This window comes from Penicillium samsonianum (genome assembly GCF_028829775.1).
Source record: "Penicillium samsonianum strain IBT 33392 chromosome Unknown utg000003l_segment0_segment0, whole genome shotgun sequence".
Classification (NCBI taxonomy): Eukaryota; Fungi; Ascomycota; class Eurotiomycetes; order Eurotiales; family Aspergillaceae; genus Penicillium; species Penicillium samsonianum.
Genome location: NW_026643261.1, coordinates 3133425 through 3159577, shown reverse-complemented (window position 1 = coordinate 3159577; position 26153 = coordinate 3133425). Strand labels below are relative to the sequence as shown.

General features: G+C 48.0%; 10 protein-coding genes across 10 annotated transcripts; 7 read left to right on the top strand and 3 right to left on the bottom strand.

Moving 5' to 3' along the window:
* Positions 1 to 13: 13 nt before the first annotated feature.
* On the bottom strand, positions 14 to 804 carry N7471_004791 (putative cysteine dioxygenase Cdo1; the record flags this gene model as incomplete). The annotated part of the gene is made up of 4 exons (XM_057277510.1): positions 14 to 144; positions 193 to 388; positions 437 to 508; positions 556 to 804. The coding sequence occupies 4 exons, from the start codon at positions 802 to 804 to the stop codon at positions 14 to 16; spliced, it is 648 nt and encodes a 215-aa protein (XP_057137120.1).
* Positions 805 to 1150: 346 nt separating this feature from the next.
* N7471_004790 (GTP-binding protein RBG1) lies at positions 1151 to 3348 on the top strand. The gene is made up of 9 exons (XM_057277509.1): positions 1151 to 1332; positions 1396 to 1459; positions 1512 to 1586; positions 1643 to 1679; positions 1726 to 1796; positions 1843 to 2180; positions 2230 to 2586; positions 2632 to 2752; positions 2807 to 3348. The coding sequence occupies exons 1-9, from the start codon at positions 1312 to 1314 to the stop codon at positions 2824 to 2826; spliced, it is 1104 nt and encodes a 367-aa protein (XP_057137119.1). The 5' UTR covers positions 1151 to 1311; the 3' UTR covers positions 2827 to 3348.
* A 3292-nt stretch (positions 3349 to 6640) lies between these two features.
* On the bottom strand, positions 6641 to 6820 carry N7471_004789 (uncharacterized protein; the record flags this gene model as incomplete). Its single annotated transcript, XM_057277508.1, has 1 exon — positions 6641 to 6820. The coding sequence occupies one exon, from the start codon at positions 6818 to 6820 to the stop codon at positions 6641 to 6643; it is 180 nt and encodes a 59-aa protein (XP_057137118.1).
* A 1008-nt stretch (positions 6821 to 7828) lies between these two features.
* N7471_004788 (uncharacterized protein) lies at positions 7829 to 9538 on the top strand (the record flags this gene model as incomplete). Its single annotated transcript, XM_057277507.1, has 3 exons — positions 7829 to 8273; positions 8327 to 8348; positions 8398 to 9538. 3 exons carry the CDS (start codon positions 7829 to 7831, stop codon positions 9536 to 9538), a joined length of 1608 nt encoding a protein of 535 aa, XP_057137117.1.
* Positions 9539 to 10410: 872 nt separating this feature from the next.
* Positions 10411 to 13931, bottom strand: N7471_004787 (PXA domain-containing protein; the record flags this gene model as incomplete). Its single annotated transcript, XM_057277506.1, has 3 exons — positions 10411 to 11359; positions 12520 to 13330; positions 13421 to 13931. 3 exons carry the CDS (start codon positions 13929 to 13931, stop codon positions 10411 to 10413), a joined length of 2271 nt encoding a protein of 756 aa, XP_057137116.1.
* A 267-nt stretch (positions 13932 to 14198) lies between these two features.
* N7471_004786 (uridine-cytidine N-ribohydrolase) lies at positions 14199 to 15529 on the top strand (the record flags this gene model as incomplete). Its single annotated transcript, XM_057277505.1, has 5 exons — positions 14199 to 14256; positions 14305 to 14312; positions 14360 to 14564; positions 14614 to 14930; positions 14984 to 15529. The coding sequence occupies 5 exons, from the start codon at positions 14199 to 14201 to the stop codon at positions 15527 to 15529; spliced, it is 1134 nt and encodes a 377-aa protein (XP_057137115.1).
* Positions 15530 to 16520: 991 nt separating this feature from the next.
* N7471_004785 (GID4/VID24 family protein) lies at positions 16521 to 18362 on the top strand (the record flags this gene model as incomplete). The annotated part of the gene is made up of 3 exons (XM_057277504.1): positions 16521 to 16538; positions 16597 to 18109; positions 18172 to 18362. The coding sequence occupies 3 exons, from the start codon at positions 16521 to 16523 to the stop codon at positions 18360 to 18362; spliced, it is 1722 nt and encodes a 573-aa protein (XP_057137114.1).
* A 1504-nt stretch (positions 18363 to 19866) lies between these two features.
* On the top strand, positions 19867 to 21916 carry N7471_004784 (Major facilitator superfamily domain general substrate transporter; the record flags this gene model as incomplete). Its single annotated transcript, XM_057277503.1, has 8 exons — positions 19867 to 20016; positions 20068 to 20150; positions 20207 to 20304; positions 20363 to 20483; positions 20833 to 20923; positions 20972 to 21102; positions 21159 to 21657; positions 21708 to 21916. 8 exons carry the CDS (start codon positions 19867 to 19869, stop codon positions 21729 to 21731), a joined length of 1197 nt encoding a protein of 398 aa, XP_057137113.1. The 3' UTR covers positions 21732 to 21916.
* A 323-nt stretch (positions 21917 to 22239) lies between these two features.
* On the top strand, positions 22240 to 24317 carry N7471_004783 (uncharacterized protein; the record flags this gene model as incomplete). The annotated part of the gene is made up of 6 exons (XM_057277502.1): positions 22240 to 22355; positions 22406 to 22436; positions 22512 to 22649; positions 22699 to 22749; positions 22797 to 23049; positions 23106 to 24317. 6 exons carry the CDS (start codon positions 22240 to 22242, stop codon positions 24116 to 24118), a joined length of 1602 nt encoding a protein of 533 aa, XP_057137112.1. The 3' UTR covers positions 24119 to 24317.
* A 262-nt stretch (positions 24318 to 24579) lies between these two features.
* On the top strand, positions 24580 to 26144 carry N7471_004782 (MFS transporter; the record flags this gene model as incomplete). The annotated part of the gene is made up of 2 exons (XM_057277501.1): positions 24580 to 25177; positions 25237 to 26144. The coding sequence occupies 2 exons, from the start codon at positions 24580 to 24582 to the stop codon at positions 26142 to 26144; spliced, it is 1506 nt and encodes a 501-aa protein (XP_057137111.1).
* Between the last annotated feature and the right edge of the window lie 9 nt (positions 26145 to 26153).

The following is a 26153-nucleotide window of genomic DNA, read 5'->3' as shown; positions in this document are numbered from 1 at the left end:
GGTATTGACAAGACTACTTCTGTCCATCATCGAGCCGCTGACCGCGAAACGAATAATAGTTGGTCTGTTTGATGTGCCTGGCCTTGCCAGTTCGTTCATCGTAAATGCCAAATCCATGGATTGCGGCGTTGGGTGGTGTGTAAACTGATCAATTAGCCGTGGCTCCATTCATTTTCACAAAAGATTACATACGATGAAGTGAGATAGCAAAGTTGTCCTGGTCTGGATTGGATATCCGATGCAGACCAAGCTTGTCAGACATGTAGGTGACCTGGTTTTCGCCATAGGTTGTTTGCTTGGTGAGCTGTGGTGGTGAACTTTGGCCATTCTCGATCTGCTCTTGGTCGGGCCATGAGTATAGATCTTCTTGCAGTTTGCCTTTTAGGACCTATTCCAAATTAGCTTCTACCTATCTGTCAAATCAAAGAGAACGTACCTTCATCACGCAGTGTGCGTTGGCATGGTCATGAATCGTACTCCCTTTCCCAGGGCTCCATACGAGAATCAGCTGAACGAGTCAGCCAAGCAATCGTTGAGGGGTGACAATTGCCATACCAAGTTACTCTTGCCATTTCCCTCATCAATAAGATTCCGTGTGTATGTCCTACTCGCGTCGCCCAACGCATATGAAGCCCATTCATCTGAATTCGAGACATATTTCTCCATCAACAGTTGTATCTCTATGGGATCGACATCTCTAGAATCCAGGCCTGAGCTTGGGCCTAGCGCAGAGCTAAGGTCCCCCACGAGCTTCTCAAAGGCAGGTTTCTCGGTGATCGATTCGGACCCGTTGAGGAATGGCATGATGAATGAGTGTTGTGCTGGGCGCCTTTGGGATGGAGTCTATGTAACGAGGAAGCGGTATCGGAAGTTGGCCGAATGACGAAATCGAAAGTGTATCCACCACAACGGAGAAATGTAAACTAGGATGGAAGCTTGCACGAGACGTGTATTTTAATTATGAACCTCGAGACTAAGTAGAGTAATACAATATTCACAAGTACCCAGGTATGTAGTTGCCCTAGTGGTGCAAGTTGCAAGTTGCAATTTGGCTATGATAGCGATAAGAATTGATGCCTCAGGCAATCAATGACATACTTGCCCTCGTCGCCTTAGGCGCACACCCCGCCCTGACTAAAAACTGCGGTGCCACAATCCAAAAGATTGTCGAGTCGCCGGTGCATTTCTCCTTCAAAACCTGTCGCTCAACTCGCTGCTTCTTAGTGAGGGACATACATTAAGTCCCTTGGTATTGGCGATTCTCAATCGTTTCTTTTATTGATTTTTTGATTGCTGGGTCAAATCGCCAAAATGTCGACCACTATTGAAAAGGTGAGTGCGGTCAAGATTTTCGAGCATAGCACCAAACACATTACTAACAATGCTTTTGTACAGATCAAGGAGGTCGAGTCCGAGATGGCTCGGACTCAAAAAAACAAGAACACCTCGTATCACTTGGGTACGCGCACACCGACGACTTTTCACCGATGACGTCTTCTGACAATATGCAGGACAACTGAAGGCGAAGCTTGCTAAGCTCAAGCGTGAACTTCTGACCCCGACTGGAGGCGGTGGCGGTGGTGGATGTGAGTATCTCAGACCTGAATACTCTGCTAGGTGCAAAGTGCTAACCTGAGATTAGCTGGCTTCGACGTTGCGCGTACTGGTGTGGCCAGTGTGTAAGTTACCCGAGAAGATTGCGATCGCATACGCTTACAAGTGCAGTGGTTTCATTGGTTTCCCGTCCGTCGGCAAGAGTACACTGATGAATAAATTGACTGGCCAACATTCAGAAGGTTCGTTAAGACCTCTTTCACAAACGATTTCTCTAACACCCTCTAGCCGCGGCCTACGAGTTCACAACCCTCACAACTGTCCCCGGTCAAGTGATGTACAACGGCGCCAAGATTCAGATGCTCGATCTTCCAGGTATTATCGAAGGTGCCAAAGACGGCAAGGGTCGTGGTCGACAGGTTATTGCGGTGGCCAAGACTTGCAACCTCATTTTCATCGTTCTTGACGTGAACAAGCCATTGGTTGACAAGCGAGTCATCGAGAACGAACTGGAGGGCTTCGGCATTCGCATCAATAAGAAGCCTCCCAACATTGTGTTCAAGAAGAAGGACAAGGGTGGTATCGCCATCACGAGCACTCAGCCATTGACTCATATCGACAACGATGTAAGATCGATTTCTCACATTGCCTTTGATGAGTACTAACAAATCCCAGGAAATCAAAGCTGTAATGGGCGAGTATAAGATTTCGTCCGCTGATATCTCCATCCGATGTGACGCCACCATTGATGACCTGATTGATGTCCTGGAAGCCAAGAGCCGCAGCTACATCCCCGTCATTTATGCGCTGAACAAGATCGATGCTATTTCCATCCAGGAGTTGGATTTGCTGTACCGGATTCCAGACGCCTGCCCAATTAGCTCGGAGCATGGATGGAATGTCGACGAGCTGATGGACATGATGTGGGAAAAGCTCAAGCTGCGCAGAATCTACACGAAACCCAAGGGCAGAGCGCCCGACTATACAGCACCTGTCGTGCTGCGTTCTTACGCATGCACAGTCGAAAATTTCGTAAGCATTGCCCTCACCTTTCTAAGAATCATACTAACGAACCAGTGTGACTCTATTCACCGCACAATCAAGGACGATTTCAAGCACGCCATTGTGTATGGTCGCTCAGTGAAGCACCAGCCGCAGCGAGTCGGTCTTTCGCACGAGCTTGGTGATGAAGATATCGGTAATTCTACCAAATGAAAAACGAAACATGAATTTCAAAGCTGACCAGCTACAGTGTCGATCGTCAAGCGGTAAAGGATTTATGCCAACTCCTTGACCCTCATAGCCCGAAGCGACGAGATGATCCAAGCGCTGGGGTGGTCTGTGCCAGCATGTCTTTGCGCCTCCGCGATCTGACAGGCGGTTTCTGGCACGTCCGTAAGACGCCACCGGATCCGAGCGTGGTTGGATAGACTCGTTCACGGTAACATCATTAGGGGGAAAGTCTTTGAGTCTACCTTTTAACATCAAGATTGGCAGTCATGCACAGTGTTGCTGATTTTTGGTGCATCTCAAGGTATAGCTTGACTTGATTTGATGAACTCGAGTTAGGCTTCAGGAGTTACACAAGCCCAGGGGCACGCACGAGGCGAATAGCCATGGGGTCTTTCTGATATTCTTGGCACCTTTGGCAGTTTGTGGCCCTTGAAGCGACCAGTCCATATTGTTATGATTACCCTTTTTTTTTCATGGTCGAGGTTCTTTGTCCATCAGCGCAAAAGTTCAGATATTTTATGGCATTCTTGTATTGTCTTAAAAATAAAAGCCACTCTAAACCGTCTGCTCGTTCTTACATAACGATTCCAACCTGGAGAAAGCCACAAATCGCCTTCTCTATATAAAACATAAATGATTTATCATGTCAGACCAATCAGCTCCCCTGGTCAGATCGTATTACTTCAGTACTTGACAATTGATGCAGCATCATGCGACTCCTTATCGCCCTATACATAACAGTCCCTACGATGTACAGATCCGAGGACGCCTGCATGGACAATTTATTTCGACGACATTCCGATTGGCATGTTCCCCTTGCCATTACTTCCCGTCCTGCACAGCATCCTTGCTAGTAATTCTAATGTTTATAAGATTTTCGCCCGTGGCTTGATTTCTTTGTTTGCATTGCTTTTTCTCTCCCAATCCTTTTACTTTCGAGGCTGACGAGTCAGGCCACAAAGGCCTAGGCCTCTCTGTTTGCTAATGCCGATCACAGTCCGTATTTTTACTCCGTAGCTGTCAGCTCGAAAGCTCCGGGAAAAAAAGGAACTCGATAGCTTCGACGGAAGAGCCGGAAAGGCAATTATGGTCTGCATACCTCCCGTACTCCATACTCTGGCGCAGAGAAGGGCCGCGACTCAACGCACTGACCTAATGCTAATAGCTTAACGGTGATCATGACGGGGTCGCGTATATTCGAAAGCCACGAGAGCTTCGGGTTGTAACCATTACATGTTTAATAAACCCGGCATTGGCAGTCTAGCTTCCGATAGGTCCAAGCAAGTATAATACCTAGAGAATGATAGAGGAGAGATCAAAATGGATCTGTCAACTGACTAGCACGTTTTTCCCAATCTCTTGGCTTCTGGCCTGCAACTACTTTCCGAAATTTGAGAGAGAAAAAAGTACAGATCTGCGCAGGATTGACATGCAAACTAACAAAAATATTTCAACCAAACAGAAAAAAGCAAAAAGTGAGGCAAGGCATAAATGATTTTTAAGAAAACAAGCGGTGAATGAGAGAGATATTGGTCGAATTGCGAACGTTTATCTGATTTCCCATCTAGGTACTCGGTAAAAATGGTATATTATAACATTGGAGGTAGATTCTTTGCCCAATGGGGAGTTCTTGTGGTCTACTGAGTCTGGTACGCTACTAAGTAGTTCTCATGAACCTCTGCGGAGACAACAAAATAGTTCTAGTGAGGTGGAGAATCTCCCGCAAATCGCCGATTTAGTGAAAACGAGAAAGGGGGCTGTTCACGATCTGGTCCGTTCTCAGATGCAAGATCGGCGTATGGAGGGCGTATATTAATTTCTTGTATAGTGGTAACCTCTTCATCAGGTGACTGTGAGTGCACCGATCGCCCGCATCCCTATAACGTACGTTGTACATTTTTGCTCTCGTGGAGGATCCATCGGTCATCCCCGTCGCATTGCATTGCATAAGCCATGCTCTTCCCCAGAGTAGCGAAGCATTTTTACTCTGTTTCCTTGGTCTTCTATGGTGTACGAACTTAGATACTGGTCCGTTTTATTAACATACATATGTACCTACGCTATGTAAAGCGGGAATAGTATTTACCAATGCCATACTCCCCCCATACCATTAATTTTTCTAAGAGACAATTCTATTAATTATGCACAATTCGACTTCCCGGAGATACCTCGGATAGAATTAGAACTGCAACAGGCCTGTCAATCGGTACCTGACTCGAGTAACACTAACCCTTGTTACCCTCAGGAAATTTCTCCCCGGAGCTTGAAAATGACAGCCAAGGATGACGGACCAAATTGAAAGAAGCAAATATATGAATTGGCCCGGGAATTTCAATGTTGACCGGTCTAGACTTGTTCCTGCTCCATCTCCGAAATAGTGGAAACAAGTGAAAAGCAAAGGCCTTGCCCTAAAAAGATGGAAATCTCTCTCCAATGGCGTCAGCCCAGCTGGATCTACCCCGAATTCCCTAAAACCCATTATTACTAGCGAACACGATTTCCGTTTAATTAAAAACTGTGCTAAAATTAAAATCTTTTAAATTTCGGCACACATTTCTTTTGTTTCTGTTGATTTAACTGGCGCAAAGCAAAAAGAATCTGACGGCAGCAAGCATAATGATTGGTACTGCGACCAAATCAGTAACGGAGTGGACTGTCAAACATACCAATTGAAGCCCTCTCTAGTCCACGGGTGTTGGGGATAATTTGTCAGACCTCTCTAATACCTTTGTTTTTGCTTTTGCTTGATTCTTTGTTCGTTCAGACACATTCCATCCCGGCAGGTTTCGAGAACGAATCCTTCCAAGTGTCTGTACTAACGCAGGCTGATTTCACATTCGGCTTCCTCGTGGTGAAGTCGAACAAGCGGGGTCTCGTTGGATATTTGGGTAGTATCCAACTAGACTGCGTCCAAATGAAGAATACCCGTTCTATAGCAGAGCGTATTATATGTTGTAGAAGCCCGTCCTACGGTCATCGGTTAGTACTACCTTGATAGTCAACCTCCACTTCGTACCCATCCCGTTGCTCTATCTTCTAGAGTCTACATCTGTTCTCTTCTACCTCTTGTTCTCTCAATTGGACTATGTTCAACATGCAAGATGCAAAGAAATGTTGAAGGTTCCCGGGCCGGAGGGGACCGCAGTGGGTCGTAGTGGAGAAAAGATGACTGGATTTTAGTGCCAAAAAAACCGCATCGCAATGGGGGAAGTTCCCCTCTTTCCACCAAGAGATGCCGTTTACGCCTTGTGATAGGACCATTCTCCAACCCACTGTTCGGCCCTTGTATTGGATGGACCAGGTCGTATCAACCGCAGGGCAACGGAGACGGCAGATTCGTCCATCCAAAGATCATCCTGCTGCTCCTCATTTGCTCGTTTTTAGCCGTGTCATCTCTCGTGGATGTCTAATGCGGTTCATATTCTGAACTCCCAAGTTAGGATCCGCCTTCCCACATAATATCGCCCCAATCTGGTAACGTTTCCTTCTATGGACTGTGTTCAATCCGTCCAATCTATTCCGTAGGGATTTGCTCTCTCTTCCTCCCTCTCTCTCGGTCCCCTCTGCTCTGCTTTATGATTTGCGTTCACTAGAGATTAAGACCCCTCGGACCCGGTTTCTTCACCTCCACAACGTGAACCGTGCCCCGAAATACATCCTATAGGGACAGGAATTTGGATGTCGGATCTCTGATTCAACGAGTTTGCTTTTTGGCCAAAATGAAGATATCTCCAATGAAGGGCTTTTTCCACGGGAGGATAGTCGATAGTTTGCCTGCCGCTATCCTCTTCCCGGTCCACCCTGATCGCCGTCCTGGCCTGAGATGTGCATGGATGTCATGCGGGCTTTAGGTTCAGCGGTTTATCGACCCGCTACCCGGCTTTGAGCAAACCAAGCTACAAACTGGGCTGCGCTTTGAACGAACCCCGTTCTTCTCCGGATGATCAACCCTGATTTGACCCAACGCTTCTTGGGAGAGACCCTCAGCCTCGTCAAAGCGACGAGACAACAGCCACCGTGAAGGACTAGACATTTTGTCAAACATCGGTCAAGGTTTCGAGTGAAAACACTAAACGGTCACGCTGTTCCACTATTTTCCAACACAAACCCTTGGTTACCTATATCTGACGCTATGTTGGACCTATATTGAATACCTACCAGGTTATATTGCCAGTATACAACATACTTCGTACCGTCGAGTCTGCCATCCTGGTTGGATGGTCATACGGGAGAATGTAAAGAAGAAAAAAAAAGAAAACAAAAATCCCCAAAAATGTCAAAAAAAAACAAGAACATACCGCGTTAGCCCTGAGAACGAAGATTTCCATACCTTTACACTGTAATACGCAAAACGAATTGGGCCTGACGAGATGCAACCCCTGCCGCAATATATCGCACGGCCAACCAACCAGACGCCGTTCCCCCCTCTATTTACAGGGAAGATTTTGAAATTGCACAAAATTAAAATTGTTATATTACTCTTATAATTCCATTTTTATTATTTTATTATTATTTTATAGGTTTTTCCTTCGGATGGACTTTTTCACTGTATTAACCAATCACCAACCAGTTCGGCTGGATAACTCTTCGGGGGAAGGTTATCATGGATTTCTCCGGACGGTCTTTCTCGTGCCAGTTGCAATCGATATTCACAGTTCTGTCAAATCCACGCGATACTGATCGTCCTAGTCCTGATTTTCCTTTTAACCCCCATTGCCTTACCCGCATGCTTTCTCACCTTCTTGCATATTGTATACTTTATACACTTCCCACCTTCTTTCTACTTCCTTTGCCCTAGGTAGTTTATAGAGCTACCATACTCGGGACATTACTCTCTATCTGGGTAATTTTATACAGGTTTACAGAAGCAGTGGAACATGCATCAGCTTTTATTGTCTTACCCTTAGATTGTTTCATTGTTCCCCGGGATATCTTTTGTCTCTCTTTCTTTGATTTCCTCTCGAATCGAGCCTATCACGAAAAAAAAAACCCCCCCACCAAAGAAAAGCCCTACCTCCATTGTTCCTGAGATCCATTGTCCATGGAGGAGCCCACCATGGAAACGGAGACTCATCATGGGCCAGAGAGCGAATTCCCACATTCGCCATGGGTGGAAATAGGCACATTTGCTTCTCCTCAGCATTCCCCTCCCATGCCCGAATATAGTGGGTTTGACTACGGTCCATCGCAGCTCATGGCTGTGGACTCATATGGCATGTCAATTCCCCCGCCCTACGCCTCCATGCCACTACCCATGCCTTCGCATTCCTGGCCCAGTATGCTCACGACACACTCTCCATTTGCTGCGTCTGGAATAACTGTTTCCACCACCCCGACCTCGGTATCGCCTTCGGCTCCCATGCCTCCAGTGCGAAAGACCTCGACTGGAGGGTCTACACCGCGCAGGACACTTACCGATGATGACCGCCGGCAAATGTGTATATATCACGAGGAAAACAAGACTGCTAAGCAGACTGATATTGGAGGTAAGCATTATCTCTTCATCTGTGTGGAGGGACTAGGCTGACGTTATGTGCAGCATTGTTTGGAGTCGAGAGAAGGTATCATTGCAACCTCGTTTTTTAATCGATTCAATCTAACATGTAATAGCACTGTTTCCAAAGTCCTTCGCCAGAAGGAAAAGTACCTAAACCCCGAAGACGGGAGTCGATCTCCCATCAAACGGGCCAAGGGCAGAGTCCCTGATATTGAGAAAGCTTTATCTAACTGGGCAAGGAACTACCAGCGCCAAGGATATCCTCTGAGCGATGAGATGATCAAAGAGAAAGCACTCTTCTTCGCCAGCACCTGCGGCTGCCCTGAAGGCAAGGAAAAGGTCTGCACCACAGCCTGGCTAGAGAAATTCAAGCACAAGAACAATCTTCTCGGCGCCAAGGTGCGCAGAGGATCTACCGAAATTCGCAGCGGATCAAACAGCCCAACCCAGCTCAATACAGACTTTGGATCTGCTCTTCAAAGTCCTACAGGACCCTCGCCCACGTCTCCCATTGATGGCTTCGGATCCCCATTGTCTCCAACCAGCCAAGAAGGAATCAAACGGGACATGGCCGAACTACCCGATCTGACAGGGGGATACCAACACGGGTATTCCAAGAGTACAACCTCGATCGACACTTCTTCGGCGGGTATGATCAGCCCAACATCCACTTTGGTCTCCGACAGCCCTTTCACACCAACAAGCCAATCCCGTCTCCCAGCCGCCAACAGCAACACCAACCGGCCACGCAGCCAAACCTTCCCTCTCGTCCCCATCGACCCAGCCCTCCTATCAGCCGATGAAACCACAGATCCGCACCGCCAAAAGCGCGAACTCCAGCAATCTCTTTCGGTCTCCACCCTGCAATCCCCACTGGAAATGGACGACCCCAAGCCCATGTCCGCGATCCACCAGACAAACGTCATCAAGCGCAATCGCAGCAATCCAGAGATCACAACCAAGTCCATGCCGCCACCGTCAAAGTCTACTACCATCTCGCCCATCAGCTCTCCAGGATCACCCACCCAGGACGAGGCTCGTCGCGCCCTTGAACTCGTCATCAACTACTTCGACCACCAGCCTTCTGGCCTGGCTGCACAGGAGTACATGACCATCGGGAAGCTAATGGAAAGGCTTGAGCTTGCCAAGAGCCAGGCAGGGTTTCTGTTGGGTGGCTTGCCGCGGATTGATGAACATGAGGATATTCCCATCCCGCGTGTGACGAAGAAGAGAAGCATCCACAATTTGGGATGAGTCCTTGAGCAAGTTGCATTTTGCATATCTTACCTTCCTTTTTTTGCATCGCTGGTTTTATCTCTTGAAGCATTCCCCCCTTCTCCTCCCCAACATTATCTGCTTTACTATGATTCGTGATTTGTGATTCCCCATTCTCTTCTTCCTTTCCTTCATTCGGCGGTTCATTTGCTATTCTGTTCTTTTTTTGGTATCACTTGTACGAACCCCTTCTTTATATCGGTTTCCCATCTCCTCAGCCAGCAATGGCAACGAGATATAAAACCTGGGCAACCAAACAAAAAACATACACATATCCAGAGGGCGACCTCTACTTTCCTTTGGAACTCTTGGGTTTACGGATTTGGGAATACGCGCACACGCCCTGGGATTCCCAGTCTGGACGAGGTGGATGCATATGGAATAATGGGCACATGGCAATATGTGATGATATACGGATTTGGGATCATCGGCCTTGGACTTGGACTTGGGAGTTTTTGCCGCTTGCTTTCTTCTTCGGGTTTTTTGCTTTTTTACTTGTTTTCTTTTTGGCTGTTGATTCGCTATATCCCCCTGTTATTTTTTTTTTCTCTTTGCCTTCTGTTTCCTTGAAACCCCCCTTGTACTGCATCTCTTTCTTACGCTCTTTTCATATTAATTTCTTTCCCTTTCTTTTTAAAAACTGGGTTGCTCACGCGGAAAGAACATAATCTCTCTGGGTTCGCCTATATATGAACCATGTCAGATTAATTTTGCCTATTATACCCCCAATATCTTTCTACAATCACACTATTTTTAAGTTTAAGTTTGGAACTTATGCTGGTCATAAGTAAGGCATATCTCATTAATTAAGTCTGGTGATAATAAAAAGCCACTAACAATATGTATGTAGTCTATACAAATGCAGGCGGCACTGACGCCACCCCACGATCCTCCAGTAAATCTTCAACACTGCGCTCAGCCATTTCGGGAAGCATCTTAGCCAGCACTGTCTCGATAATACTCCAGACTAGATGTTTATTGCAGTACTCATCTGCAAAGAGGTCTAGAAAATCATGTTCGATTATATCCAGGAGGTGTAGTTCCTCGCGATCAACCCCCGCAGACGGATCATCGTCTGTGCGCAGCCGCTCAGCGGCAAGGTGGCCACACGCAACTGGACAGGGGCTCGAAGGCAAAGGCGAATGCGATGGCGCCAGATTTGCCTTCCCCTCTTGGAAAGATTCCTGGTGCGCGCTGGGGGAAGGAGGTGGGGACGACGTGATGAGAGAGGGTGAACTGTTGGAGCTGCAGGTACCGTCACCTCTGTAGGGCGGCGGAGGCGCCGACGAGGGAACACCAAGGAAAGTTCGTACGAGGGAGCGCGGGATCACGGCCAGGAGACTAGCTGCACATCGTCGCTTGATAGCGGCGATCTCCGTCCTAGATGGGCTGTTCCTTTTTGCCGGTTCGGCCGGCTCATTTAACTCTGGTGTTGGGTCATCGGCTACAATGGCAGAAAGTGACGATGGACGGCCTGAGGTGCCTGTTGAGGCACCTCCAGTATTGCTGCTGTTGCTGCTGTTCCCCAGATCATTAGTTTTACTAATGACATCGGTATCAGGGCCTCTGATTCCTTCCACAATAGGAGTATTAGGTGCGGCCGTGGGCGCGAGGGCTTTCTGACTGGGCGTCGGGGTCTGCACAGACTGCAGAGCCGAGGCCGGAGCTTCAATATGCCCGGCCGCTATCTGAGATGTTGGACGGGTATTGGCTGGGAACAAGGCGGTCCTTGTTGCAAGAAGAAGGTTGGGCAACAAAGTGGGGGTCAGCACGTACTCCTCAATGGTCTCCCGGAGGAATCTGTAAGAGTTAGCAAAGGGGTCTCTCTCAAATCATGACGTCGGAGCAATTGGGCAACCCCCCCCCCCCCCCCCCCCCCCCCAACCCAAAAACAATAAATTAATAAAAAAAAGTGAAGCAAGAGAATCTCGACTGTGGAGCTTTCCGGGAACGTTGTGCCTTTTTTTTTCCCTCATATTTTTAAGAAAAAGTCCAAGTTGTCCATCAAATAAGAATTGAGCGTATAGAGTGGGGGTGAGGCGGAGCAAGATCGGCTTAGGCAGATGAAGGAGCTTGGGCCAGCCCTGGACTGGGATATCATCTCACGTCAAAGAGGCGGGTAACATCCGTACCTGGAGCACAAGGCTTCATGCACGAACCTCGGTCAGATTACGAATTCCAGTTCTTCCCGGCAGGAATTTCGCTCATTGGACCGAATCCAGTAATTCACTAGCGCTATTTCTTTTTTTTTTGCGCCAAATGAGGTATGGCCCAGTTCACTTCCAATGGGGTGATCGGCACCATTTTCTTTTTTCTTTTTCTTTTTCACTTCTCCTTTGCTCGTGCACGATTCTTGCCAAGGAGAGTTCGATCACCGTCCAGATGTAGTCTCTTTACTTTTTTGGCAAAGTTCCTTGAAAGTTGGCACATGTTGGAATCTTAAGATTTGCAACAGAAAAAGTGGACGAGCGGCACGGAAAGGGCCGGGCCCCGGCGCTATCACACACAAGGGACTTCTCTGTCTCAAAGAAATCCAGAGACGGGGCATCCGCGGGCAGCGGTCATCCCTGCTCGAAAAAAAAAAATCAAGGTCGCTCGGACCAATTTGAGGGCAACCAATCTGATGCCAGAACAGCCCAGTAAGCCTGACGGTAATGACCGTACAGTAAGGAGACCTCGTAAGGTCGTAAGATGACCGTAATCCCTCCCACGGGTAATGCAGCCTCCCCAAGGTTACAGATCAAGTGACCGACGCAGCATGCGAGCAAGACGCTTCACGTCCCACCTTGACTCGCACAAGTGACACTTGACCCATAGATCGTGTTTCGGAGATCGTACCGTTACTCCACAGTCATTGATTCCCAAGGCCTGAGCCCTTGAGAAGGAGGGTTGGGGCGTTGAGGGGTTGCAGAGAAGGGGAAGACTCCGGAGATAAAAAAAAAATTAGAACAAAAACTCACCTATCAAAGATTCCATCTGTAGCACCGACCCTACCTGGGCCTGCCAAAATAAGGTATTGGAATAGGGCGAGAAACCCACTCAGCCATGGCATTCTCCATGAGATTCCCAGTATCTGCGAAACCATGGAATACATCCGGTAGTCGAGAACCGGGCGCCTGCTTGTGATGCCATCTGACGACTCCATCCCATCTCTTTTCTGGTTGATGGGTAAGGCAAGTGAAACACCGACACCGTGCGAAGAAGGGCCTGGACTCGATGCGACACGAAATAAACCCATCGCAATGAAACGCAAGACGACGTAACCAAGATAAATGCTCTGCAGAAGGTTCCATATCCAAGCGGTGGCCGAGAACGACGTCGATGGCTCGTCTGGGGGCTCAGCATCGGTTGAAAGCAAGCCAAATTTCTCTAATCGGTTGATTTGAGAGTCCGGGGCGGATTTTGTGTCATCTTGGGTTTGACGGCGTCCCACTTGAGCGGCGAGTTTGCCCATAGTTTCCCAAATGAACCATCCTTCGCATGCCCTGCCACTGACTTGGTTTCCCAGGATCAGATCTGCTATAACATCAACCACCAGCGCTCGGAGACTGCTGTTCTCGAGGTCTTCCGTTGGAAGAAGAACAGCTAGGATACCGTTGGCGAGTAGTCGCCGATAGACCGCTTCGTTCTCTATCTGCTCGGCGATCGTATCTGGATCCCCTGGATCAGGTACTGGAGAAAGACCGGGGTGTGGATTTAGCTCATGATAGAGCGTACGGTACGACGTCGGTAGGCCAGAAAGATGTGACTGTTGCCTGGCCAGTCTGTACGCTGGAAGATCATATAGTCAGCAATGTTTCCCCTCTCCGCGGAACCACCATGGATTCCGACTAGAATAACTTAAAAATGGTCAAGTCTTACAGTGTGCATGTGCTTCCACCAGGCCAGGAATCTCGTCCAGGGCTAATTGTGCAACATCAATTTGGCGCAGCCTCTGCTCGAGTGCACGCGTGCAATGCGCGATTACTTGTAAAACTTCATTCACAAGAGCCTGGTCGGGGGTAATCTTCGAGTACCACGAATAAACAAATTCTTTTATTATAATGGCGAGAAGGGCGTAGAGTTGACGATCAACGTCATTGGAGCTCGTGAGGGGAGGTAACAGCTCTTCCGGAGGCTGTGGGGAAGATGCACCGTAGTTGCTTGTCTGGGGGCACAGGACGCGTCGGATCAGGGCAGTGGTGGCCTTGTCACTAACGGAGTCTAGGTCATCCTTGCCAGAATCCTTTTGTGTACGGAGTCGAGAAGAAGGACGCGAAGGAGGCTGAAGCGTCGTTGGGGAAGGCAACGTGGTGGATCTGGAGCTGGAGGTTGTCGGCCCAGCCTTGAGGTGAGATATCGGCTGAAGGCCGGGGCGGAGCGGATCATTCATTTCATCTCATAGGTCTTTAGAGTTGGTTCAATAGCTACCAAGGAACAAAGCGTTCTCTGTTAAAAGCAGAACAGTCAACCTTGCCCAGGTGGAAAGCTTTGATGAGTTGTACCTGGCCCAATTGGGACCATAGGGCTTAGGGCTTTAAGATAAGCCTTATCGCCCTTCATTGATGCGGGGATCTGTTTATCTCCAGCCAACTGTACTTGAGTGCCCAAGTGGCCTCCTGATTCTCAATTGTTATTTGTTGCTCTAAGAATATACACCATGTTAGCCAAAATTAATCAATACAGTCCTACTCCCTTGTGGTTGGATTGCGATCCTGGTCAGTCCATCATGTTCCTCTCTCCTTCGTATTACTGACCACTCTTAGGCCATGATGTAAGCCTCAAAGGCATTATAGAGAGACATTTGTTAATACCATATAGGATGCCTTTGCAATTCTGATTGCCGCTCATCATCCATATTTGGAGCTTCTTGGAATTAGTACTATCCATGGAAATGCATCGTTAGAGAAGACAACCGCCAATGCTGGCAGCGTTCTGGAGGCGATCGGCAAGCCCGACGTTCCTGTCTATCCCGGCAGCAATAAGCCATTTTCACGGCCTGCTCTTCATGCACCCGATATCCACGGTAGGGAATACTGGCATTGTGAGTGAACTGTTTCAATAACACTTTCTAGGAGAATCTGGTCTTGATGGGACCGACCTTCTCCCCAAGGCTACTAGAACACCCATCACTAATAAGAACCCCATTGTGGCCATGAGAGATGCTCTTCTTGCACAGCCCAAAGGAACTCCCTGGGTGGTTGCAACGGGTACATTGACTACCATCGCACTGTTGTTTGCAACATTCCCCGAGGTGGCTGAACACATCCAAGGGCTGAGCATTATGGGTGGTGCCATCGGTGGAGGTTTCACCGATGCTCCCATGAGCAGACTTCCAGGTGAGAAGTCCAGGATTGGAAATGTGACTCCATGGGCTGAGTTCAACTTCTATGTGCGTTTTCATATCTTTCATTCCTCTCTGCTCGTCTAATCACGATGGTATAGTGTGACCCGGAGTCTGCCGAGTCAATCTTTAGCAACCCTGTTCTTGCATCTAAAACAACTATCATGGCCTTAGACCTCACACATCAGGTTTTGGCCTCACAGGCCGTTCAAGCGCGCATCTTGAATGGCTCGATCCACTCGACCGAGGAACCCACTATCCTTCGGCAGATATTGCACGCGCTACTCACTTTCTTCGCTGCCACATACGAGAAAACTTTTGGTTTAACCACCGGGCCTCCACTGCATGATCCCCTTGCCGTGGCTGTGATTTTGTCGACGCTGAATCCAGCCTTTTCCAGCAAATACCCTAACCAAGCTCTTGCCTTTGATGACAAAGGTGGCGAGCGTTTTGCTCTGAGTATTGTCACAGATGGACAGCACGGGAAAGATGTATCCACAACAGGTCAACTAGGGCGCTCGATCGCTACCCCTGTGGATGGTCCAGGCGTTTCTGTTCCCAGGGGGGTTGATCTAGATGCTTTCTGGGACATGGTCCTGCAATGTGTCCAGCTAGCCGATGATTGCAATGCTGCACGCATGGTCTGATTTGTAACATCTTTAGACGATCTGTGAACCCTTTAAGAGTTTTGATTACTTTAGACTGTGGCCTAGATCTTCAATTGCACATATAGTTACACTGATTAGAACAATATCTTGGTGGAGGGTAGATATCGGTCATAGAACAGGATTTGCGATATGTCCAAATAGCCCGAACTATATTTCCAGAAAATTTATTCATCTTTTGTCCTTAGTGCCCAGATATGGCCATATGCATTGTTTGCAAATGCCTTTATTCAACAATCCAACAGGTAATGCCATGCAAACTTTCACATATACTAAACCTTGCATGAACCTTGATTTTGCATAATCGATTGCATAGCAAGGTGCCCTCAACGGCCTGGTCCTAAAAGGGTGTTTACGAGGCTCAAATCCAACCGGCTTGTGAGAGTAACAGGAAATCCCTACACCCTAGCTCATCCTATTCACAAGCCGAGAAAACGAGTTTTCCTGCTTCAGACAACGAAGAACCGGATTGCCAACAGAGATATTTGGGGTTTACTGATCGGGGATATATCAAAATAGAAGTTTGTCCTTCATATAGATGGTTCTTTTTAGTAGCCTTTATAGATCGCTTTTTAGATGCAGTCAGCATCATCTTAGTGTGATGTTTTGCAGGATGACAGGGGCTCCACGTTCCTGGCTTTCAGGGATATGATTTTGTTCAGATTATATGCATATAATTAAATAAGAATAGGTAAATAAGAAATCAAGATCGGAATCCCCATGAGGTTCAATGAAGTTCACAGATTCTCTCAAGAGGCGGCCTTGAGCCGGCTGAAAGGAAGAACGTCATATGTTGCGGGCATCTCCACATCTCCAAAGTCCTAGAAGCACAACATCTAACACTTTCTCGATCTCAATTTATGGACATCTTTCCCCAGACTTAATTTGTTAGTTGCTACACATATATTGGTTTCTTGGCCTTGCATGGCCAACGTCGATCCCGCACACTCCTTAACGGCGCATTCCAATCAGAATGCCGCCTCCTAACTCAGTACATTTCATCCGTACAATCTACCACAGTCTATAATATGTGAACTAATATCCTCTAGCACGCCGCCACGCCACTCTCTCCGACGACCGCGGCACCTGACCCTCCACGCCGATCGTCGATTCCCACACCTGCCCCTGTGGAGACCGATAACGCTCACGATGACAACGTGAACTTCCTGCGATCGCGACCAGCTCTCTTCAACCCGCTACTACCCTCCTTGAGCCGACAACGTCGCCGCCGTTATCCGACCAATCCGCCGCCGGAAAACGAAGACCGCATGGAGGTGGATGATCCCACCAACCCGCGCACGGCCGTTGAACTCAACCGTCGCATCCCGATTGTCCGCCGCCAGGAGAGATCAACCGACATGCCGAACTACGAGGGCCGAGTGCCCAACTCAAGGTCGTTGTATGGATGGGCACCCGGATCTGATGATGAGGATGGTGCTGCGCGCGAAGAGTCAGAAGATGATCAGATGCAACCCTTCCTCCATTCCATCTCAAGTCGTGATCCACCCCCCGCACGACCTCCGCGCAATGAGGTCCCGGGCCCTGCGCAACTGATACCCCATGAGTATGCGACGTTACCGGGCAGCAACCAGGTTCGGACATCGGTCTCTGCAGTGGCGGCATTGTTACAGTCTGCAAGACGTCAGCCCCGTCTTTCAAGAAGTCGCACACTGGAGAACTACCTCATCGATCGCTATTCGGATACCACTCCTGAGGAGGACGCTGAAAACACGATAGCGGTCGCACATCGGGGATACCGCTATCGTCCCACGACGCGCGGGGACCCACATCATACCAGCCTCACCCACAACGACCTACGCGCTCGCGCTGCCGCTCATCGCCAGCTACACTCAGACACATATATGAGCAACGTGCTGGGGGAAACCATCCACTATCTCGATCGCATTCGGTATTCAACCTCCCTTGAAGATAGCATGCTTGTCTTGGCGGACAGTCGGCTATCTTTCTCGATGGATAACAAGTCTTGGAGAGATACGGACTTCATTTTATACACTCCCAACATTGCACCACCCGCGGAATGCTCATGGCTTCGATCTGGAATGGCTTTTTCGGGCTGTCAACGAGCTGCGAGTGCCGGGTGTTCAGTGTTGTCGCAACGTATCCCCAGTCCGAACGCCCCTAGTGAGCCTGTCATTGTAAATGGAAGTGATAGCACTCGAATCAGCGTTTCTACCACAAGTGGCCGCCGATACTTAGCTAACAACCGAGATGAAAATTGGCCTGTCAAGGTCACGATACACGAGATCAACCACGAGGACATGACTTTATCTGGCACCATGGAGGCCTACAACATCCCCGATAAGACCTCGCCCACCCACGATGCACACATTGTGACTTTCTTGGAAGGTGAGATTATTGATTTCAACAATCACACGCTGGAGACAAAGAACTTCAAAGCAGATGCAGACATTGATAGCACATACTGGCGTGAACTGCAACCATTCAAGGATTTGACAGATGCTGAGATGGCTCGGAACCTCGTGAGTCGGAAGTGGATTACCGAGGAATTGTCCAAGGGATGGATCTTGATGAGATGGAAGGGTAAGTAGCGAAAGATCATGTATCCTTTCCCTGCACATTATCTTTTCGCTAACATGCCCTAGAACGATGTTTCATCACTCCAACCGATGCTCGTCAAGGTCTTACAATCTCCGGATTCTACTACATCTCTCTTCGCCGCGAGGACGGGCACATCGAGGGCTTGTACTATGACCCAGGAAGCTCGCCTTACCAGCAGCTCTCTCTGAATCCAGAAGTATCGAAAATGGTTCGCCCTTCCTATGCTTTCCGCTGAAAGGAAGCCTTCTGTGCATATTCTTTTCTTCTCATCTTTGCTTTAGCCCAGAATAATCTTCTGGTTCCCTCTATCTGAACCTTCGCTGTCTCTGATTTGGCGTTAAGGAAAACGTCAGATGGCATCTGACACGGCCTTTGCATTGCTCTGCGGTGTTCTTCTCGTTCGGTTTGTTTCTTTTTCTTTGCATTTTGTTTCCTTCTTGTGGAATAGATATGCGGCCATCAAGCTGCTGCAATGGTTCTGCCTTTCCTGAGATCATGACCATGTCTCTTATGTTTTTGTATCTATGGACAAAAATGTTTTCTTTTTGGCTGTCATGGAACTCCGGAAATGAGGAAATTCCACTTATGTCAAGAGGCCCCGCAAATTACTCCCACGTTCATTATGTATTGCCTCGATATATCAGAAACTAACCCTAGCTCATTGAGACGGCAATCGAAGTATCCCAGGAGCTCGCGCAGAAGTGTTCAACCATGTCCAATCCAAGACATCGGCAAACTCGACCAATTATCTCCGGTCTCTATGAATCTGCTGAAAAAGCAAGTTGACATCACCGTGGGAAAAGTGATCAGGGGTCTCCTATTTGTCTTGGCTGCCTTGACAATGTTATATACTGCATGACGAATAAGTCTCTTGACGGCAAGTACCGCGATGGTGGCTAGGGGTAACTTGTAGATCCCCAACGCCTAACACATGTGCATTAACACTAGGATGACTGCTTGAGTGTTCAAGTTTCCAAAGCCAACCTTGGAAACTGTTGCGATGTTACTCGATTGTTCTAATTGTGGCTTCTAGGTAAAGAAAAACCATCATACTAACGTTTCCTTGCCCACTGCATACATTTGGCTCGTTGCAGCTGCAGATATGGTAAGTACCCAACAGAAGGAAATTAGGAAGCCAATCTTGAAGATACATCAAAGAAAGAAGTGGATCGTAAGGATGGAGTTAAATTGAACAGCTGCCAGTTGATAAATGCAGTCTTGGTAAGACCTACCGCTCAATAATATGCAATGTTATACATGTAAATCCTGGATAGTGACGAGTCACACAGGCTACATACAGCAACTCCCGCATTCCAGCCAAAACATTCGAAATTTTCATGCAAGGACTCACCTCCGGCGCATCTTCCTATTGGGTAGTGATGCTGTGATGGATGCAATACATCGCGAACTCCCCGACCTTTCTGCATGCCTAGTAGTAAAGGCGTGGCAAGTAAGATGCGCTGATATACTTGACCTTCTTTGATCCTACCTTCGAGCTGTCATCTCACTATCCTTTCCACAAGCTGCCAAAACTGCGAATTCCGACATGTCTGGCGACGACTTGTTTCCGAGACGTCGCCTTTGCTCGAAGACGGGCATGTTCTCGCAAATACTCACGTTCCAGATCATACAGTTGATAATGGTGATCAAGAGGAAGGACAGGTAAACAGAGTCTTTCTAGCGGTCGCAATGATAGGTGAGATGGTGATGGTGTCAATTCATGAAGACGCGTAACTAAAATGTTCCATGAAGGTAGCTATCTCGCGATGGCCGATGGTTCATTTGTGACGGCAACAAACGAGGAGATTGGGAAAGTTTTCCAAAGATCAGATTTAGGACCTTGGCTTATATCTAGCTACAATTTTGGGTACTCCATAGCACTTCCAGTGGTAAGCCTTGAAGCCTTCATTTCAGAATATCCTGGATTTAATATGTCCTAGTATGCACATCTATGCGCAGCATATGGACACAAGCCTGTTCTCATCATCGCTTTCGTGATTTTTGCCTTTGGCGCTCTCGTCACGTATGTTCGTTTGAAATCGAACATTTTATTATGCAAATTGCTAAAAGCTACTTCAGGGGCATATCATTGTCAATGCCAATGTTGATGGTAGGAAGGTTCTTTACAGGAATCGGTGGCTCTGGGCTGGTCGATGTTATTTCGATTTTGCTTAATGGTCAGTGTCACTTCCGGTTCCTCAGTAAATCCCAAGATGGATACTGATAATATTGCAGATCTTGTTTCTCCGTCCAAAGTTGCGGTGCTACGAAGCTACCTTTCAGTTGCCTCCACGTTGGGCATAAGCTCTGGTGGTCCAATTGGAGGACTACTAACTCAGACTGTTGGCTGGCGATGGTACCGTCCTTCCCCAATAACTTTATATTTCCAAACTAATGATTAGATAGGTCATTTATAGGACAGTTCCCTCTTATTGTTGTCTGCCTGATAGTTGCTTTACGGCGCTTTCCAGGAGCTTCCACAAGTGTACCACGGCAATATTCAGGATAATGTCTCATTTGAAGCCTCTCCGGGGCCTGGATTTTATCAGTCTGTCTTTTCTAGGGTTTTCGATTGGGACTTTGATGGTGTTGCTACAGACCATTCAACAATATGGCCTAACAGCTCATCCCAGAACGATTACCTTTGGGGTCACTTTCGCTACCTCAGCCACTCTTTTCGTGGTTAATGAGCTCTATATTTCAAGGAATCCGATCATCCCGACTTCTACTCTTAAGGAAAATGGGTCTTGGGCTATATGTCTGGGTCAGACTATCTTATACTTTGTTCTGTCTTCTGTAAGTACTAGATCAGAAATATTTGCATCATCTCTGCTAACTAACTAGCTTACCTCGAATCTTTCAATGTTTTATGTGCGATTGCGCGGAGCCAACGTCGGCTTATCCGGCCTGGTAATTTCACCATTTCCCCTAGGTATCGCTCTCGGCTCAATTATCTATGGTCGGTTAATTCGCCGGTGAGTTGGATGGCCTGAAAATCCGAAGTGCAGACGCAGTCTAACCATCGAAACAGAACCATGAGATACAAGAAACTGTCTATTGTTGGATTGGGTACAATAGTTGCCTCGTTCGCAGTGCTCGCCCTTATCTGGCGCTCGAGCGCTAGCTATCTTAGTCTGATTCCAGTGTTTTTTGCAGGAACCGGAATGGCGGGCCTATTTACCACCCAGTTTGTAGCTTTATCGGCGCGGAGTAGAGGAGGACATGCTAGAACAACGATTACTGCATATTACCTCGCTCAGCAGCTTGGATTGATTATTGGTGTGACAACCTCGGCAACGATAGTGCGGACTCTATTCGCCAACGACCTTCGGCGGAGCTTGCATGGAGTATCTCAAATCGACGAGGTAATTATTGGCGAATCCTTGGAAGCAATGGTGTTTGGTATTCTGACCCTTTGCTACAGCTTATTCAAAGAATTCTCAACGACAATCGCTTCGCAGAGTCATTACCCGAAACAATTCAATCGCATGTTCGACAAAGCTTCCAACACGGCTTTCGAGCCATACCCGGTACGTATAACTACCGAGACTCTAGTGCCGGAACTAATGGTCGAATCTAGTTCTTTGCCTGTGCACCATTTTAGCGGAAGTACCGATTATCGTACTCCTCCGACAATATTCGATTTCATGAGCACATTGGAGGATACTCGGGGTATCGAGTAACCCCTGAACGTTTATAGATTAGACTATCTCAAAACATTCCGGGTTGCACGCGACCTCGGGAGTATATCTGACACTTAAGAATATTCATATTGATGTACCAGCCTAATTCGGCATTCCAAACGTAATAGGAATGGATATTAGAATTGATTAAATCGAAATTAGAGGATATTGAAGCCATCCCCGCAGATATGTACATGCACTAGGTGCGTATTCAAGGTTCAATTAAATTATGCTTCTCTTAGCTTCCAAGGTTCCCGCATGTACTTGCCCGATTGCGGAAAGGCTGAGGAGTCGGAGAGCGGGTTACATCCATGTTTGTTGATCTTCTCTTTTCGGGTTCTTATCTCTCGATATCCAGGTACCGCCCTCTGTGGGTCGATGTGATTATTTATTGCAGTCGATCCCCTTTTCAATCTCTAGAGCTTCACCATGCATTTGCACTACCTTTCGCTTTTGGCCATAGTAGGGGCTGTCCAGCCTGTTATCGGTGCGCCTCACCAGACTCGAACCGAGGGAACATGCAAGAAGACTAAAGTTGCAATCTTGTAAGCACTGGACTTCTTATTGATTGACCTTCAAAACTCACCAAGTATAGGGGAGGTGGTGTGACTGGTATTACTGCTGCTGTGGGTTTCCCCTTTGGGTTTCCCCTTTGGGTTTCCCCTTTGGGTTTATCTGAATGCCATTGACACAATTCATAGCAAGCACTGACGAATGCTTCCGTGCACGATTTCGTGATTCTCGAGTACCGCGATACTCTCGGCGGTCGGGCTTGGCACAAGCCGTTTGGCAAAGACAAAGATGGGAAGCCCTATAATATTGAGATGGGTGCCAACTGGGTATGTATGTCTCAGCCGCATGAAATAACTCCGCTGACAGGTTAAACAGGTGCAAGGTATTGGAAGCGAAGGAGGCCCACAGAACCCGATCTGGGTCTTAGTAAGTCTCAAAAGATCTTCGATCGAACACAAACTGACCTCGAACAGGCTCAAAAATACGGGCTGAATACCGAATTCTCAAATTACGACAACGTATCTACCTATAACAAGGATGGGTATTCTGACTATAGCAATCTACTGGACGCCTATAACGAGGCCTATGATATTGCCAACCAAAAGGCAGGTGAGATTCTTACTCAGAATCTCCAGGATCAAAACGCCAAGTCAGGTCTTGCCTTGGCTGGTTGGAACCCCAAGGTACACGACATGGAAGCACAGGCTATTGACTGGTGGTCGTGGGGTAAGTTATCTGTCCTGTAAATGCACCTAGCGCGATCGACTGACACCTTTGACTAGACTTTGAAGCTGCTTACTCCCCAATAGAGAGCTCATTTGTCTTCGGGTGTGCGGGCGACAACTTGACCTTTAATTATTTCAGCGACCACGATAACTTCGTTCTTGACCAGCGTGGATTTAATGTGATTTTTAAAAAGCTTGCATCGACTTTCCTCGCTGACAATGACCCACGCCTTCACCTGAACACCGAGGTCACGAACATCACATATTCTGACCATGGTGTCACAGTTCACAACAAAGATGGCAGCTGTGTAGAAGCAGACTATGCTATCACCACATTCTCACTGGGAGTTCTGCAACGTGGCGCTGTCACCTTCTCCCCAGCACTCCCAGATTGGAAGCAGGAAGCTATTCATAAGTTCACCATGGGAACATACACCAAGATCTTCTTCCAGTTCAACGAGACCTTCTGGCCTTCGGAAACGCAATACCACCTCTACGCCGATCCTGTAACCCGTGGCTGGTACCCGATCTGGCAGTCACTATCCACTCCCGGATTCCTCCCGGATTCCAACATCATTTTCGTAACCGTGACCAACGAGTTTGCTTATCGAGCCGAGCGCCAAACAGACGAGCAAACCAAGAAGGAAGCAATGGAAGTTCTCCGCAAGATGTTCCCGGAGAAGGATATTCCCGATCCAACTGCATTCATGTACCCACGCTGGAGCTCAGAGCCCTGGGCCTACGGCAGCTACTCCAACTGGCCTCCTGCCACATCTCTGGAGATGCATCAGAACCTCCGCGCCAACGCCGGTCGGCTCTGGTTTGCCGGCGAGGCTACCAGCCCGACTTTCTTTGGGTTCCTTCACGGTGCATACTATGAAGGACTGGATGCAGGCCGACAAATCGCGGCTATCATGCAGAACCGGTGTGTCAACGCTGACTCTGCCAAGTTGAGAGAGTGTGGGCCTCGCGAGCACTATGAGACCCTGCATGGCACCTCGCCTTATTCCGACTACACTATGCTCAATGGATGGGCTGTGGACAGTTCGATTGATAATAACCCCGAATAAGCGGAGATATAGAAACTGGGAATTCATGTACGGGATTGCAAGTTTTGAAGTCAATTAATTGAGTTTATTCAACATCATAATTGTAGTCTCCATGTTCGGATATGAACAGAGCTCAAGGAACCCCCAAGAGAGCTGATTGTTTGTGTTTTCGTCCAATGTTATCACGTATTATCACGTCTTTCTTCTCTCCTGTTCTCAATAATAAAAATTCCCCCTTCACCTTTCTGTTTTCCGAAGCTAGGGCTCAACTGTCTAATTAACCAGCCAGTCCAGTGTCAAAGAGCCGGCTACGACGGGATCCGCGTCACGTCATGTCGGAACTGCTCGAATCGGATCGGCAGCAGATGCATGAAGCCTAAAGCAGCTTAGTGACGTTGCGTCTCTTATCAGATCGTTTTGACCTGGTTCCCCTCGTGGAATTCCCTTTGGTGTTGAATACAACAACTCTCTCGACGAAGAAAATGTCTTCCAACACAAACAATGTTTCCCATGCAGATATAATCGCTACTGCCACACCAGAGATTGAACTCGATCAAATCCCAAATGCAAAGACCAAACAAGATGATCCATTCCTGGTCGCATTCGCCGAGCCCTTTGACGCAGAAAACCCCAAAGACTGGCCGACTGGCCGTAAATGGGCCGTGACAGATGTTCTATCTGCGACTGGCTTTAATCGAATCATGGTATCGACCATTATGGCTCCGGCCTTGTCGATAATCGCAGAAGAATTTGACATGACCTCAGCAGAGTCGGCCATGGCGCTCTCCATCTATCTTCTAGCCACTGCATTTGGCCCATTAGCCATTGGCCCATTATCAGAGGTGTATGGAAGGAAACCTATTCTACACGCCTCAAACATTTGGTTCTTGATCTGGAACATTGCATGTGGGTTCGCGAATAGCAAGGAAATGCTTATTGCATGTCGCTTCTTGGCTGGCTTTGGTGCCAGTTCTATCTATGCCCTGGCTAGCGGAGTACTTGGAGATGTATGGAGGCCTGAGCAGCGTGGTCGCTCATTGGGGGTGTACTTGCTGATTCCTTTGCTGGGTGCAGCCGTGGGTATGAGCAAGCCTGATCTTCACCGGGTTCCAGTCTGAAATGCTAACTCCGAGGTCCAGGTCCTATTATCGGCGGGTTCATGGCTGGTCGCACCACTTGGCGATGGATGTTCTGGGCCACATCAATTTTTCAAGCCGTCATGGTCCTTGTTTCTTTCACTGTATTCCATGAAACACACGAGCCACGCATCATTCGATCTCGAGCTGAGCGACTCCGACGGGAGACGGGAAACCAGCAATACTATACTGAGGACGAACGTCTTCACTCAAACAAATCGCCATACTTTGTGCTCGGTCGGGCTCTTATGAGACCGCTACGGCTTCTAGCTTTTCACCCAATAATCCAAATTGCCTCAGTGATTTCCGCATTCTATTATGGCATTCTATACATCGTGCTCTCGACTTTCTCGGATCTGTGGATAAAACAATACGGCCAATCTGTGGAAATCAGTGGCTTGCACTACATCGCTTGCGCACTTGGTGAAATCGTGGGAAGCCAAATCGGAGCAAAGGCAATGGACCACTTATACCGCCGTCAAAATTCTCGTTCTAATACCGAACACGTACCCGAGTCACGGATAAACCTACTCTTTCCGGGTGCTCTACTTGGACCCCTTGGCCTTTTTCTTTACGGATGGGCAGCCCAAAACAGGCTGCACTGGGTTGTCGTTGATATTGGTATCTTCATCAGTATGCTCGGTATGCAGATGACAGGTATGCCACTGCAGGCATACGTGATGGAGTCGTACCCAGAGCACACGAGCAGTGCCGGGGCAGCCTCACAGTTTATGCGCAGTCTGACTGCATTCCTATTCCCGCTATTTGCTCCCAAGATGTACGAAGTCCTTGGCTATGGATGGGGAAACAGCACGATTGCCTTCATTGGGTTGGTATTTGGACTTCCGGCTCCGTTGGCGCTCATTTACTTTGGGGCGACACTCAGAGCTAAAGCTCGATCGAGCTTTTGAGATCGGATT